A 14,704-nucleotide genomic window follows, 5' to 3' on the forward strand; every position below is an offset into this window, starting at 1 on the left:
ACTTCCCTTCTCACATCTGTTCACCCCTTATAGACCAGAGCAATTTTTACAATTCTGCTATGGACCTGTTTATTGGGCAATAACTTTGTCATTACTTAAGATAAAAAAAATAATACATACAGCAGGTAAAATAAGTATGGAACATGTCCATGGGTAAATAATATATAAAGGTGCTATTGACAGGAAATTGTCACCACGTGTTCATACCAATCCATGCAATCCATGCATACAAAGAAACAAAAACAAATAAGTTCACAAATTTTTATGTGTAATAGAATGGAATGACACAGGGGAAAAAAAGTATTGAACACACTAACCGAAATGTATTTAACTACTTCCCACCCAGCCAATGTATATAAACAGCCAGGTGGGAGCCTCCTCCTTCTGACTGGACGTTCAGGAACATCCTTCAGAAGGACACAGCGCATCTCGGATCAGCAGGAGGGCTCTGTGATTGGCCCTCCTGATCACATGATGGCTGTGTCCAATCACAGCCATCATGTGATGTAAACAAACAGCCGGTTGCTAGGCAATCGGCTCTCCTCTCCTCACACGGAAGTTGTCACTGAGGAGAGGAGAGCATATCGCTGCAGCCGGCTGGTGATCAGTGAGTATGAGCTGTTTTTACAGCTTTTTACTCACTGATCACCAGTCTAGTATAAAACACACATGTCCCCACACATCCCCAAAACACACATGTCCCCAAATAATAAAAAGATATGTCCCCAAATAATAAAAACACATGTCCCCCACATATGTCCCACTAAAATCACATGTCCCAATGATTATCTGCACACATATGTACCAAAAACATATGTACCAAAACATGTAGCAGAATACATTTTGGCTTAAATTTACGACAAAATTTGATTTTATTGGATTTCTTTGAAAATAGAAAGAGGAAAATATTGTTTTTTTTTCCAAATTTCCGCTCTTTTTGCGCTTATATCGCAAAAAATAAAAAACGGAGTCGTGAATAAATACCACCAAAATAAAGCTCTATTTGTGCGAACAAAATGATAAAAATTTCATTTGGGTACAGTGTATCATGACCATGCAATTGTCATTGAAAGTCTGAGAGCGATGAAAGCTGAAAATTGGTCTGGGAAGGAAGGGGGCGAAAGTGCCCTGTATTGTAGTGGTTAATACTTCATACATAATCCTTTGTTGGTAATGACAGCTTCAAGACTCCTCATTTATGGAGAAACTAGTCACATGCATTGCTCAGGTGTGATTTTGGTCCATTCTTCCACACAAATCTTGAAGGTTCCATGGGCCCCCTCTATGAAATTTGATCTTTAGTTATGTCCATAGATTTTCTACTGGATTCAAGTCAGGTGATTGGCTGGGTCATTCTAGAAGCTTTTTTTTCTTTCTTTTAAACCAATTGAGAGTTTTCTTGGCTTTGTGTTTGGGATCATTGTCTTCCAGAAATGTCCACCTTCATTTCATCTCCATCATCTTGGTAGATGGCAGCAGATTTTTATCAAGTATGTCTTTGCACATTTTTTCATTCATCCTTCCTTAAAGAGGGGTTCCCATTCATAAAAAAAAAAAAAAAAGTAAAAGTCAGCAGCTACAAATACTGCAGCTGCCGACATTTTAATAATCAGACACTTACCTGTTCCAGGGTCCATCGTTGTGGGGGATCAAAGCCCCGCTCATCTCCCCCTCCGTTCGGTGGCGCCGGCATTGTAAATGTGGGCACCCGGCTGTGGCTTCACAGCTGGGCACCCACTGTGCATGCGCGAGCGGCACCTTGATTGGCCACGCAATCAGATGATTGACAAGAGGGGGGAGCAGAGCTGAGTCCTTCCTGCGCCGAGGGGAACTGACATCAGGAGCCCAGGCACTGAAGGAGGCAGACTACGAGGGACCTAGTAACAGCTATTTGGAGGTGAGTAAAAAAAATAATTTTTACAAATGTTTATTTTTAATTTTTTTAGGCACATTAATGCATTTTAAATGAAATGATGTTTGCCAGTACCATATGCTGAAAAACAGCCCCACACCATGATGTTCCCACCTCCAAATTTCACTGTTGGTATGGTGTTTTTGGGATGATGTGCATTACCGTTTGACCTCCAAACATGGTGTGTATTATGGCATCCAAAGAGTTCCATTTTGGTCTCATCTGACCAGACTATATTCTTCCAGTATTTCATAGGCTTGTCTAAATGTTGTGCAGCAACTTTTGAACAAGCTTGTTTTGGTTTCTTTGTATATATGGATTGCGTGGGTTGTTAATGGCACGTGGTGAAAAGTTCATGTCAATAGAACCTTTAGAAATATACTTACCTAAAAATATGGTGAAATGCTCAATACATACTTTACCCGTTGTATACTGGTTTTTCAAACAAGGCATTCTTTTTGTGATATTGTATTGCAAAAATTTTTTTTTACAATTCTCAGACAATAAAATGTATTAAAACCAAACTAGATACACTTTTTCGTTTTGACCAGTGCTAGTTTAAAAATAGTGTTACTGCAGATAAAAACTAGACATACAATTAACCCATTGTGATAAGGTGATTCTGTGGCCACATGTATTGTGAGGAGACCTAAGCTCTTAGTGTTTTTAAGACTATAGCATATTCTTAAACTAAGCTGGATAAAGAACTCTCTTGGCCATCGATGGAAGAAGCAGGATTTACAACTGATTATTAAAAGCGTTAAACAGTGGGACATTGGTTATATAACAATTTTAACCTTGATGAGATGAAGTAAACAGTACACAAAAAGTTTATGTTTGGGTCTTGTATTTAAATAAGAAAAAACACGGAGGGGATTTACTAAAACTGGAGCACACAAAATCTGGTGCAGCTCTACAGAGTAACCAATCAGCTTCTAGCTGTTTGTAATGAATTCATTGAACAAGCTGAAGTTAGAAGCCGATTGGTTATTATGCACAACTGCACTGGATTCAGTGTGCTCCAGTTTTAGTAAATCCCCTATTGTGTTTCAGCAATGCCAGCTGTCTCAGATTTTGCCTCCAGTAGGATTTCCACTTTTTTCATCAAGCCAAACCCGAACATTTTAGCGGTACACATCATTTTTTTTCTTAGCCTACACTATAGGATTGTAACAGACCTAGGACAACTTTGGGTGCTCCAAAGAGAATAGTAATGTAGTGTGCATGGTGTTCCCTCACCCTCCTGTCAGGCCCTGTTCTGAGTCACATTCCTCTATGAATATTGTGTCCGGGTTTAAGGTGGACTGAAACCTGTACACATGATTCAAAACCGGGACTGTCCTGGTAAATCCTAGACAGGTGGCAACCCTAGCCTCCATGTTGATGAGGACAAGGGACTCTTCCCGACAACCCTGGCCATTGGTTTTCGGGGTCTGCGGGTGGGTGGCTTATCGGAATACGGGAGACCGGGCCACCGCTAGTAAAAGAGCTGGGTGAAGAAAGCGGAGGCCTGGCAAGAAGAACTGAGGAGGGGGACAAGACCCCCAAAGTCAGATGAAGACCCCCGGGCAGCGGCGTCAAAGAAGAAGAAAGCCAGGCTCCTCCGCTAGTAAAAGAGTTAGCAGAAGATAGTGGAGGAGTACTGCAAGAAGACCCCCCAAGACAGAAGACCACCGGGGCTGTGGAATAAATTATTTTAAAACCTTGTGTTGTGTTTTATTTACACTTTTTTCACCAGGTGAATGGGTAAGGGTACATTGTACCCCAAACTCATTCACATAGGGTGGGGGGCCGGTATCTGGGGCCCCCCTTATTAAAGGGGGCTCCCGGATTCCGATAAGCCCCCGCCTGCAGACCCCGAAACCAATGGCCAGGGTTGTTGGGAAGAGGCCCTTGTCCTCATCAACATGGGGACAAGGTGCTTTGGGGTGGGGGGCCCCCCTTCCCCAAAGCACCCCCCCATGTTGAGGGCACGCGGCCTGGTATGGCTCTGGGCGGTGCTCACTTGTCCCCATCCCCTTTTCTGACTGGTCGGGCTGATATGGACTTTGGGGGGACCCCCGCGCTGTTTTTTGGGCGTAGGGTTTCCCCTTTAAGTCCATATCAGGTGACAATGAGGTGTCAATCTCGCCCATGGAGGCAGCAACATTGACCTCCTTTGCTAGTCCCATCTACCTGGAGCCGCGTTCAAAATTAACTGACTTTTCTCCGTGTGCGGGCAAGTCCGTTCATTTCAAAAGTCCAGTGGACTAGCACACAGATGGCCGGATTTTTTTGAGTCAAAACTTCTTTCTAAGTCCGCCAGACTTTTGGGAAAAAAAGTCAGCCGGAGCCAAAACACGGGTAGATTGTCCGATCGTGTATACGGTGCATTAGAGTTAAAGTAGGTTTTCAAGATAAACCTAACTAGTCTTAAAAATTCTCCCCCCCCAAACACCTATGCTGACTAACCCATGAAACAAAAATGTATATACTTGTGTCAGCCAGGGACAGCTGCAGGAGAGAGGAGCGAGTGCTTGACAATGGCTGATTGGAGCAGTGACATCGCCCATAGAGTCCTGTATCCCATCCATTGTTGCCATTCCCTTTTCTGCCCTGTAGCCACCACTGACTGACACAGGGGTAATCACGTGACTGGACGGAGTGGGCTGAAAATAGGTAAGTATATACATCTTTTCTACACAGGTTAGTTAGCATAAGTGTTAAGAGGGAGGGAGGCAGCATTTTTAAAATTAGTTTTAGTTAGTTAAATTTTTAAAGGGTTCTAAATTAAAATGTTTGTTAACCTAAAAAACATAAAGATACTGTTCCTTTAAAGCATGTTTTACAGCACAGTGCTTGTGCTGTGTAATTTGGTCCCTTCTATCATCTGAAATAACTGGTTGATCCTGCCAGTTTCTGTTCTCCTCCCTATAAACTGACCACGGTATATCATGGCTGCTGAGCCTTGACACCGTGGCCAGTTTAAGTGCCTCCATTATCCATTGTGTTTCCTATCTCTACGCTGTGCTCTCCTCCCTTCTTTCCCCCCTCCCATGCCTGTCAGCTCTGTGTCCATGCCTGTTCCCTCCCCTCCTGCTGCTCAAGCTAGGGTTAAATTTACATTATCCTCTTGGTTGATTCATTTAATGTCCCCCTGTGACTTTGCTTTATAAAAAATGCAGCTATATACCAGTTTACAGAGCGCAGATCGATGCTCATGTGACCCATTGGCTCTCCTCTCTCATAACAGCTGCACCAAGCGGGGCCACCTCTCTCCTCCTCCCCTCCTGAATGACATCAGGGGAGATCCTCGGCCCAGCCCACTGCAGCTGTCATGCGAGAGAGCAGAGAGGCAGCGAGACACATAAGCACCAATCTGCGCTCTGTAAACAGAGAATATAGCTGCATTTTTTTTTTATAAAGCACAGTCACAAGGGGACATTAGATGAATCAACGGAGAGGATGATGTAAATTTAACCCTGTGGGTTAACAACCACTTTAACAAGCAGGTAATTCTTGCAGTGTGGGGTGGGCCACAAATCCAAGAATTCAGCTTTCATTTTTCTTGTAACTTGTAACAGGAAAAAGGCTTTATTACTTCCAGTGTCATTGTAACAAGGCTTATACAATTCTTTCAGTGGAACATTTTCCAAGAGCTCTTTTCTTATACATGGTGTAGCATTGTTTTGTTGGGAAAAAAAAATCAATATATGTATGTGGAGAGGGATGGGGAGGGGTGGGGGAAGGCAGAGTTCTTAGTACATCAGGAAAGATGTACTGTAGCAGGTTAGTTTTGTCAGCCAACAGCAGAAAATTAGGAACATACTGGATTTCTGGCAGGATTTCATGGTATTTTTCCTGTACTTGCTGCACTTGGTAATGGGTTAAACATGGAGAATGTAGGAAACTGTGCTTGCTTTTAAGTTTTTTTTTTGCACAGACATGCACTTTAAATATTTGGTACTAGGTTATTTTCCCATAATAGTCTGTTTACTACAGGAAGTGTTTATCCTTAGGCTCGTCCTGGAAATGCAGATGTTTCACCATAAAAACAGCAAAACTTCCGTTTCAAATGTGTCACCTTGCAGCACTTGGGCACCACAATTTCCTTCTGTTACTAAACTTGAGGGCCACTTTTTACAAAACAACCAACTGCATTGTGATCTCAACTAGCCATGCAGTTCATCATGTTTGGTAAAGGGTTTACTACATTTATTATTTTATCAGCAGGTACCTCAGTATGCAGGATTACAGTCAAGTCTAAGCCCTTGTACACACGGTCGGATTTTGTCTGAAACTGGTGGTCGGTCGGAAAATCCGATCGTTCGTAACGTGATGACGTTATTTAGTTACGACAGGACTACGTTCAGGCTAGTAGCCAATAGCTTTGGTCTAGGAATTTGATCTGAGCAAGGGTGGCACTTTGTCTGATCGGAATTCTCTACAAACATCATGTTGTCGGAAAATTTTTATATCCAGCTCTCAAACTTTGTTGGTCGGACATTCCGATGGAAAAAGTCAGATGAAGCCCACATACGGTCGGATTATCCGACAACGCGGTCAGATCGGACATTTTCTGTCGGCACAGTTCTAATGCAAGAAAAAGGTAATATGTCATATGTCCTTTGAGGCTAGTTCACACCAACACACTGCATTGGTGTGTGTCTAATTAAGTAGGATGTTACAATTTTAAGCAGAGCGTTGTGCAAAGCATAGAATAAAATAAAAATAAAAAATAAAAAGGAAAAAGCATCACAGTGCACAATAGCATGTACACACCAGCACATGTGCATTATATGCTATGTGTTGCACAATGTGGGGTGTGAAGGAACCTTCACTGTTATTCAGTACTGTTCTCTGCAGGGTGTTGCTCTATAATTTTAAAAAATGGTATCTGACAAGAACTTTTTTTGTGTGACGTCATGCTTTCAAGCTTTCTTTAGCTTGCCTCAATATCATTGTCTTTTCAATAGAAAGACTTTTGTTTGCCTCACTTCCCTCCTTGTTAATGGTATATTGTGTTATCATAAGTGCACATAGATTGTTGCTGCCTCTGTCTATGGGAATTCAAGCACCTGAAAGGGTACCTGTGAATGTAACCCTTTATAGGTTAATGCTTATGCAAATTTCATGGACATTCTCAGCAATATCAGTCCAAGTAGGTCAGTTTTATGTCATTGGCTCTGAAAGTAGTCAGATCATTTGCTGGTAACCTGGTCAGCACAGCTTAGAGGGAGGCTGAATATCTTTGGCAGCCCTCCAATCAGATTGAAAGCACAAACTGAGTAGTGCGATGAATCACAACATCAGATGCAGCGATGACAGATTCTAATGGAAGAGAAGGTAGCATCAATGATGATCAGCATCTCTCCTTACTATTTGGTGGACTTATACTGTTTGATATTTGAAAGCAATGTAAAAAAAAAGTCATGTAGGAGTTTACAGTGTTAACTCATGTTTAAAAATCTGTTGACTAATGACCATATTCTTGACTTTAAAGTTTTTTTCCATTTTTGCAGCCAAATTGGGATAACACCTACTTTATATTTGATACATGTTCCCATTAACTTATCATAACTTAAAACATATTTAAAGATTGCTGGTTAATCTTTAAAGTGCTTTTTACTTGATTGAAAATTCTTACATGCTCTCCTTGCTTTGTGAGGCTTAGAAGGGGTTGTGTAACATAATGAACCCTGGCTGTTCTGTGTTCGCAGTTCTGCATTATCAGCTGTAAAATAGATTTGAATACTGTATCCTAACAAAGGGTTAAAAAATTTGAAACCACCCTCCTGCATTGTATGTTAACGAGGTATAGTTGACTCTGTGTTTTTTTTTGTGAACGCAAAAAAAAACCACCCGGCAGATCTCCGCATCAACACAAGTGATGTGGATACAAGGATCGCTCCTGCTGTTCTATTATATTCTGATAGTGTTAGACTAGCTTCTGTTGAACAGGCAGCGGTTCACACTGACTGAAATTCAGCTGGTTCCCATCGAACCGATCATATTTCGGGCTGCGTATGCAGGGCTTGACTGTACAGAAATGTGTTTGCTATAGTAATTGGCAATATCATATTCAAAAGTGACACATCCAAATGAAAACACACCCTAGAGCTCATTATAGGTCTAAAAAAAAAAAGAATTTCAAAAAACCATTATATGGCTAGTTTTTAGTACCTTTTTGTTCCTCTATTAGATGGGATTCTGTGGGACAACCCAGATATAGACAACAAATGCGTTAAAACTTCCTTAAAATATCACCTTTATTTCTCAGTAACCTCCAACTAGTTTTCTATCCAGGTACATAAAATCTCATCAATGCCAAAAGACCTTAACTTGTAAAGTAGGTGTTTATGGGGTACTATATCAAGTGCCTTAGCAAAATCTAGATACATTACATTCACAGGCCTTCCTCTATCCAAATTACAGCTCACCTCCTCATAGAACGTTAAGAGGTTTGTCTGGCAGGAATGGTTTTTCATGAATCAATGTTGGTTACTAACAATACTATTTTTTATCAGAAAATTCTTGGATATGGTCCTTTAACATTGCTTCCAATAGTTTACATACTATTGATGTTGGGCAGACTGGTTTGTATTTTCCAGAAATATATGTCAGCCCCTTTTTAAATATTGGTATCACGTTTGCTTTTTGCCAATCACTAGGACCATTACAGTCAGCAAGCTGTCCTTATAAATTTGGAATAATGGTCTGGCTATCACATGGCTAAGTGCTTTGAGAATTCTTGGGTGTAAGCCATCCAGTTCTGGTGATTTGTTCACTTTAAAATGTTTGTAAAAGTAGAAGCTTTTTTACCTTAATGCATTCTTTGCATTAAGGTAAAAAACTTTATGTGGCCAGCTTCCTCCCTAAATACTTACCTGAGCTTGATCTCGATCCAGCACAGTGCCAGAGAGCAGTGGTTCTTTTCACTCTCTCTCCTCAAGGGACATAGAGGCAGTAGCGGAAGCCATTGGCTGATGCTGCTGTCAATCAGATTGTGTGAGGAGGGAGCAGGAGGTGGGGTCAAGCTGTGCTGTATTTGTCAATGGACACACAGAGTATGGCTTGGGATCAAGCGTGCATGAGCGCTCACATAACAAGAGGCTTGAGGGAGCCAGGAGCACTGGTTGCGCTCTTGCATTTCTAAATGCCATCTTTGTAGTTTTGGAATGCCAGTGGTGACCCTTCATCCTTTTTTCTAAAGGACCATTTTTTTCTCATTAATATGCTTTTTTACAATAGTATTTAGCCACCCTGGTTTAACATTTGTTCTTTTATGTTTTTTGCCCATTAATTAGAATGCACATATGCCATTGTTTAATACATACTTAAAGCACTCCCACTTTTCTTCAGTGTTCTTTGTTGCAAGAATTTGATCTCATTTAGTGTCATGTAGTATGATGCACAGTTTATTAAAGTTGGCTCTTTTGAAATTCAGTGTTCTTGTCCCACTCTCTTGTCTCCTTTACCTATAATGTATGACAAATATAATTACCCTTTTTCCCAAGTTATCCCTTACTTCCACATCTGCAATCAGCTCTGTATTGTTTGTAATTAGATCATTATATACTGATCTCAGGATGCCCTTGTATAATGCACCATGAACTAGCCATAAAACCAAAAAATACCAAATACTCATGTATTTTGTATTTTTTTATTGCATAAAAGTAAATATAACACCATTGATCGTAAAGAAATACACTATTATTCATTTTGTTGGCAGTTTACTAACATGCATCAGCCACAATGTGTATGCAATATATTTATATATACATAAATATTTGATTTTATAATGTATTCTAACAAACATGCATTTTTGTTAATATATTGGAACAGTGTGCCAAGAAACTGTTTGGGAAGTGTTCAAGATCTTCTGGGACCGACTTCCGGACCAAGCTGAATATCAGCACTGGATGCATTTATGTGAAGAAGGAACCATGCCAGTGTTTGATATAGGGGAGAATTTCAGCAAATCGGAAGACCATCACAAATTGGTCAAACAGGTACACTATCATAGTACAGAGGCATTTTTTTATCAAGTGGTTATAATATCTTCATGCAGCAAGCACTGTTCGCTTTCAATAGTTTCCCTTACTATTAGGTATAAAAAGCAGACCCGGAACGCTAATTTGTCTAATAAAAAATTGAGTTTACATACTTCATCATACATCCTCCTAATATGCATAAATAGCAACCTTATAAAGTTGTTGAACTTGAAATTGGGATAGGTTGAGGGGCAGGGAAATAGTGAGGTCTAATAGCAGTAAGCAGTGAGTTCTCTGCTGAAATAAAAGCAATGGCTTTAAAGTGGTGCATGTAGTACCCATTCCCAAACATGGAACTGACAGTGTTGTAGTTTGATAATGAGATGCCTGTAGAGCTCATCACTCCAACCCTTTGTGCACATCTTGCCTTCCACTTCAGCTATCTGCACATCCCTTCAATCACCTGTGCCCTTTCCTGACCCGATGCAACTTCTTATGATCTCATCTGCTACTCAACTCTATTCTGGACTCCACTTCAGCTCTATACCCTCCTAATGAACCTGGGGGGCAGCCAGATTCTTTGCCCCATACTGAAAGCACCTTCTGTAATGTAGGCAATAATTCTGCATGTAACATTGCCAAAGCTTCTGATTGACTAGAAGTGCTGGAGAAATGCTTTATACTTACTGTGCATGCCAGTGAGAAAGAAGAGCTGTACAAGAAGAAAACACAGCCCAATCTCTTCCTGGGTCTCTCTTGTATCATTCCAGAACCCCTTGGAATGTATATAGCAATAAAATGCAGCATTCAAAATACATATAAATAGTGCTATGATATCAAATACAAAGATGAATCTTTTAACAGTCTCAATGAAAAAGTCCAGAAACCGTGAACAACTCCAAAGTTCCCAGAAAGCAGTCTTCGGTGCAATGTTTCCAGACCATCCACCATTAGTGGGCACACATAGCCTCTTACCAGAGAATGTTGACCCTCTACAAAATGAGTGATCAAATAGTGCTTGTTAAATAAAGCTTCCCAGATCCCATCAGCATCCCAACTTTCATCTCATTTATTGGGCCTCATCCACACTCAAAGGTTCAGCTAGGCCCCCTTCTCCCTCTATCTGGATATCACTCAACACCAGCAGTCCAGAGGCATCCAACTCTCATATGTGCTCAACTCATAAAAGCAAACACAATACCCTTTTGGTGTACTATAAAAAACAGAATATACAATGTATTCAAATATACACTCACTTATACGTGTTTGCAGCATCCTCACCGCTCAGCCTCCATAATCCAGGCCGCATGGACACTACAGCAATTAAACTATGTTTTTAGAAGAACATGTAATGAAAGACCAGATGTCATAGATTTTAGATGTACTCTTTGATTGGAAACTAATATACTTCCTCCACCTTAGTTTATTCAATTTGCAAATCCTACATTTATGACAAAATGTGGGCTTTCTTGGGGATCTATAGCATTGGGTGAAATGTTTTTTAGCATAATGTTGGGTAGAAAATGTAGTTAAAATGGAAAAACTAAAAGGAAAGTGTTTGTGACATTAACAGATTTACTTGATAACATTTGACTTCTATGATATTAACCCACTTCCATAATACCGGTAATTTGATCCAATATATCTAAGTCAGACCCTTTATCCAAAATATCTCGATTTAAGGTTGTGGGTGTATTTGAAATAATCCTTGCGGTGAGTACAATTACATCTTAGTATAGTGAACTGACTTTTAGGCACTGATATTAACCATGCAGGATGGTGGCAACTATCCAATTAAATAAACCCATTATGGTCCATTTCTTTAAAAGACATAGTGATAAAAAAAGATTCTTCTTTAATCATAATTCTTAGATCTAATAAGTGTACCTCTTGTACACTAGCTTTATGTTGAAAGACAATGCCCCTATCATTATTCAAATCCTGCATAAAACCATTAGGAAATTCCAGGTCACAATCCATTAGGAGGAGGATGTCATCAATGTACCTTTTCCTCATGATAAGCTCAGGTCTCTGAACTCTCAAGATGATGTCCTTTTCCCGTTTGACTATAAATAAATTGGCCATACTAGGTACGAATTTGGCGCCTATCGCAATACCTCCATTTTGCTAAATTATTAAGAACCTCTGTACCAAAAATAATTGTGCTCCACTGCAAAATAGAGCAAGTGAAGGAAGAAAATCTCTTTGAATAAGAGGAAGCAGCAATAAAAACAGCAAGAATGTGGAACACCATTACCAGAGGTGGATCCGATCCCATCCTGCAGCAGCAGAGGATGACAAGGGAAAACCTGCGTGTACTGGGAGATCTGGATGGAGGGCAGATATTGTGTGAGAAAACTGCCCACTACAGCCAAACAGCAGAGAAGCACAGGTCACCATTTGTCAAGGGGTGTGTCCCAAAACATGTAGTCCTGGCAACCGACTTCACTTCCTGTTTGTTCAGCTTCGTGTTGGTGGAACAGCTGATCCCTGTGTTCCAACCACGCTGTTTCCAGTGACCTGCGCTTCCCTGCTGTTTGGCTGCAGTGGAGAGCTTTCTCGCACAGAATCTGTCCTCCATTCAGATCTCCTGGTACATGCAGGTTTTCCCTTGTTATCCTCTGCTGCTACAGGAACGGATTGGATCCACCTCTGGTAATACTGTTCCACATTCAGCTCAGGCTTCTTGCTGTTTTTATTGCTGCTTCATTGTTGGAATAAACTGTTTTATTTGACTTCCGGCTTATTTTTTACTGGGCTCTGGACTTCTAATTATCACGTTCATTAGCCCCACACTTGTGGCTCATGGACAGTTTACATTCTGGCGCATTATAGCATGAGTGCCTGGCAATGGTTTGGTTGTGTACAATTTCTTTTCCCACAATCCCTGTGGACACTTTTTGGCTTCCCTGCTTTTTTGTGCCTATTACTAACTCTTGTGCTTCAACTGTCATCATGGCACTATGATGTGGAGACAGTCTTTTAGCTCCCTGCTTGGGTTGTGAAACATTGCATTGAAGTCTGCTTTCCGTGAACTTTTGAGGTTTTTCACTGTTTGAAACTAGTGTAGGATTCATCTTTGCTTTTCATATAAGCACTATTTATATGTGTTTTGAGAGCTGCACTTTATTGCTATGTGTTTTGAATTTGAATGTCAACAAATTGTGTAAGCTGCTATTGGTTAGGTTAGAGGTCCAAGCGCAGGTGTAACTGGAAGCCCTTGAAATTAATTGTTTTTCTGCAGTAATTTGCCATAAAATGTGATCTGATCCTCATCTAAGTCACAACAGTAAACAAACTCTATATACTTAAGTTTATAACACACAAACACTTCTAATTTCTGGTGTTTTTATTGAACATACCCATTAAACATTCACAGTGCTGGAGGAAAAAGTAGGCAAACCTACAGACTAATTACTTACTAATTATAACAAAAGATAACTGAAGTCAGTAGTTTGCACACCTAGAGTCCGATATTGAAATTAGTTTGGAGGTGTGGTTCAGAGCTACTTTGATTGATAAAAGATACTCAAACATTTAGGAACTCTCTGAAGCCATACAATCAAGAGTGGTTAATCTGCATAATCTTGGAAAGGGATATAAAGTAATCCCAAAGTGTTTAGGTATACATCAATTGACAGTTAGACAAATTGTCTATAAATGAAGATAGTTTAGTTCTGTGGCTACTCTTCCTAAGAAGTGGCCACCCACCAAGATCACTCCCAAGGCACAACTCCTCAATGAGGTAAACAAGGTAAACGCTTGAAGACATCAGTGGAACTGGCAAACATCCTTGTTCATTAGTCTATCATATGTAAGGCCCCTTTCACACTGATGCGCTTTGCAGGCGATAGAGTGCTAAAAATAGCACCTGCAAAGCGTCTTCAAACAGCCGCTGCTGTATCTCCAGTGTAAAAGCCCGAGGGCTTTCACACTGGAGCCGTGCGCTTGCAGGATGCTGAAAAATGTCCTGCAAGCCGCATCTTTGGGGCGCTGTAGCGAGGGGTTTTAACCCTTTTTCAGCCGCTAGCGGGGCAGTTTTAATCGAAAAGTGCAGCTAAAACGACGGTAAAGTGCCGTTAAAATAGCGCTGCTTTACCACCAGCGCGCCCAGCGCCTCAATGTGAAAGTAGCCTGAGTCTTTGAACAGGAAGGGTGTACATGACAGAAAACCACACAGAAAGCTGCTGCTTTTCAAAAAAGAAACAATGCTGCTTGCCTGATGTTTGCACCTCGAAAAAACCCACAAAACAACTGCAAAAATGTTTTGTGGATGGATGAAATAAAAGTTTAATTGTTTGGAAAGAATACTATGCACTATGTATGATGCAAAAAGGTCACAGCTTACCAAAATCAAAATATAATCCCAACAGTGAAGTATGTGGCAGAAACATCATGATTTGGGCTTGCTTCATTACTTCAGGGCCTGGACCACTTGCCATAAAATGCATTGCCAATTTTACCAAACTATGCTACAGGATAGTGTCAGCATGGCTGTCTGCTGGCCAGTAGTAGAAGTTGGGTGATCAACAGGACAATGACTCTAGGTATAGAAGTAACTTCACCACAGACTGGCTTCAGAAAAAGAAAATGTGCCTTTTGAAGTGGCCCAGTCAGAGCCTAGATCTTAAAACCATAGAGATGCTGTGACATTACCTCAAGAGAGCTGTACACACCAGATATCCTACAAATGTCCCTGAGCTGAAGCAGTTTTGTAAAGAGGAATGGTCTGAATTCCTCTTGAACGTTGTGCAGGTCTGATCCAGAGCTACTGAAAGTTCTTGATTGAAGTCATTACTGCCAAAGGAATTTTGACCAC

At 40.7% G+C, this 14,704-nt stretch overlaps 1 protein-coding gene across 6 annotated transcripts in view; it reads left to right on the plus strand.

Moving 5' to 3' along the window:
* IMPG2 (interphotoreceptor matrix proteoglycan 2) overlaps positions 1 to 14,704 on the plus strand; it is a 109,117-nt gene that overhangs the window by 42,030 nt on the left and 52,383 nt on the right. For all 6 annotated transcript variants that reach the window (XM_077482497.1, XM_077482496.1, XM_077482495.1 and 3 more), the window contains exon 3: positions 9,737 to 9,903. In XM_077482497.1, the coding sequence (XP_077338623.1) occupies positions 9,737 to 9,903 (167 nt within the window). The remainder of the gene's footprint in view (positions 1 to 9,736; positions 9,904 to 14,704) is intronic.

This window comes from Lithobates pipiens, unplaced genomic scaffold (genome assembly GCF_037356315.1).
Source record: "Lithobates pipiens isolate NorthernLeopardFrog02 unplaced genomic scaffold, aLitPip1_a1.2 Scaffold_16, whole genome shotgun sequence".
Taxonomy (NCBI): domain Eukaryota; kingdom Metazoa; phylum Chordata; class Amphibia; order Anura; family Ranidae; genus Lithobates; species Lithobates pipiens.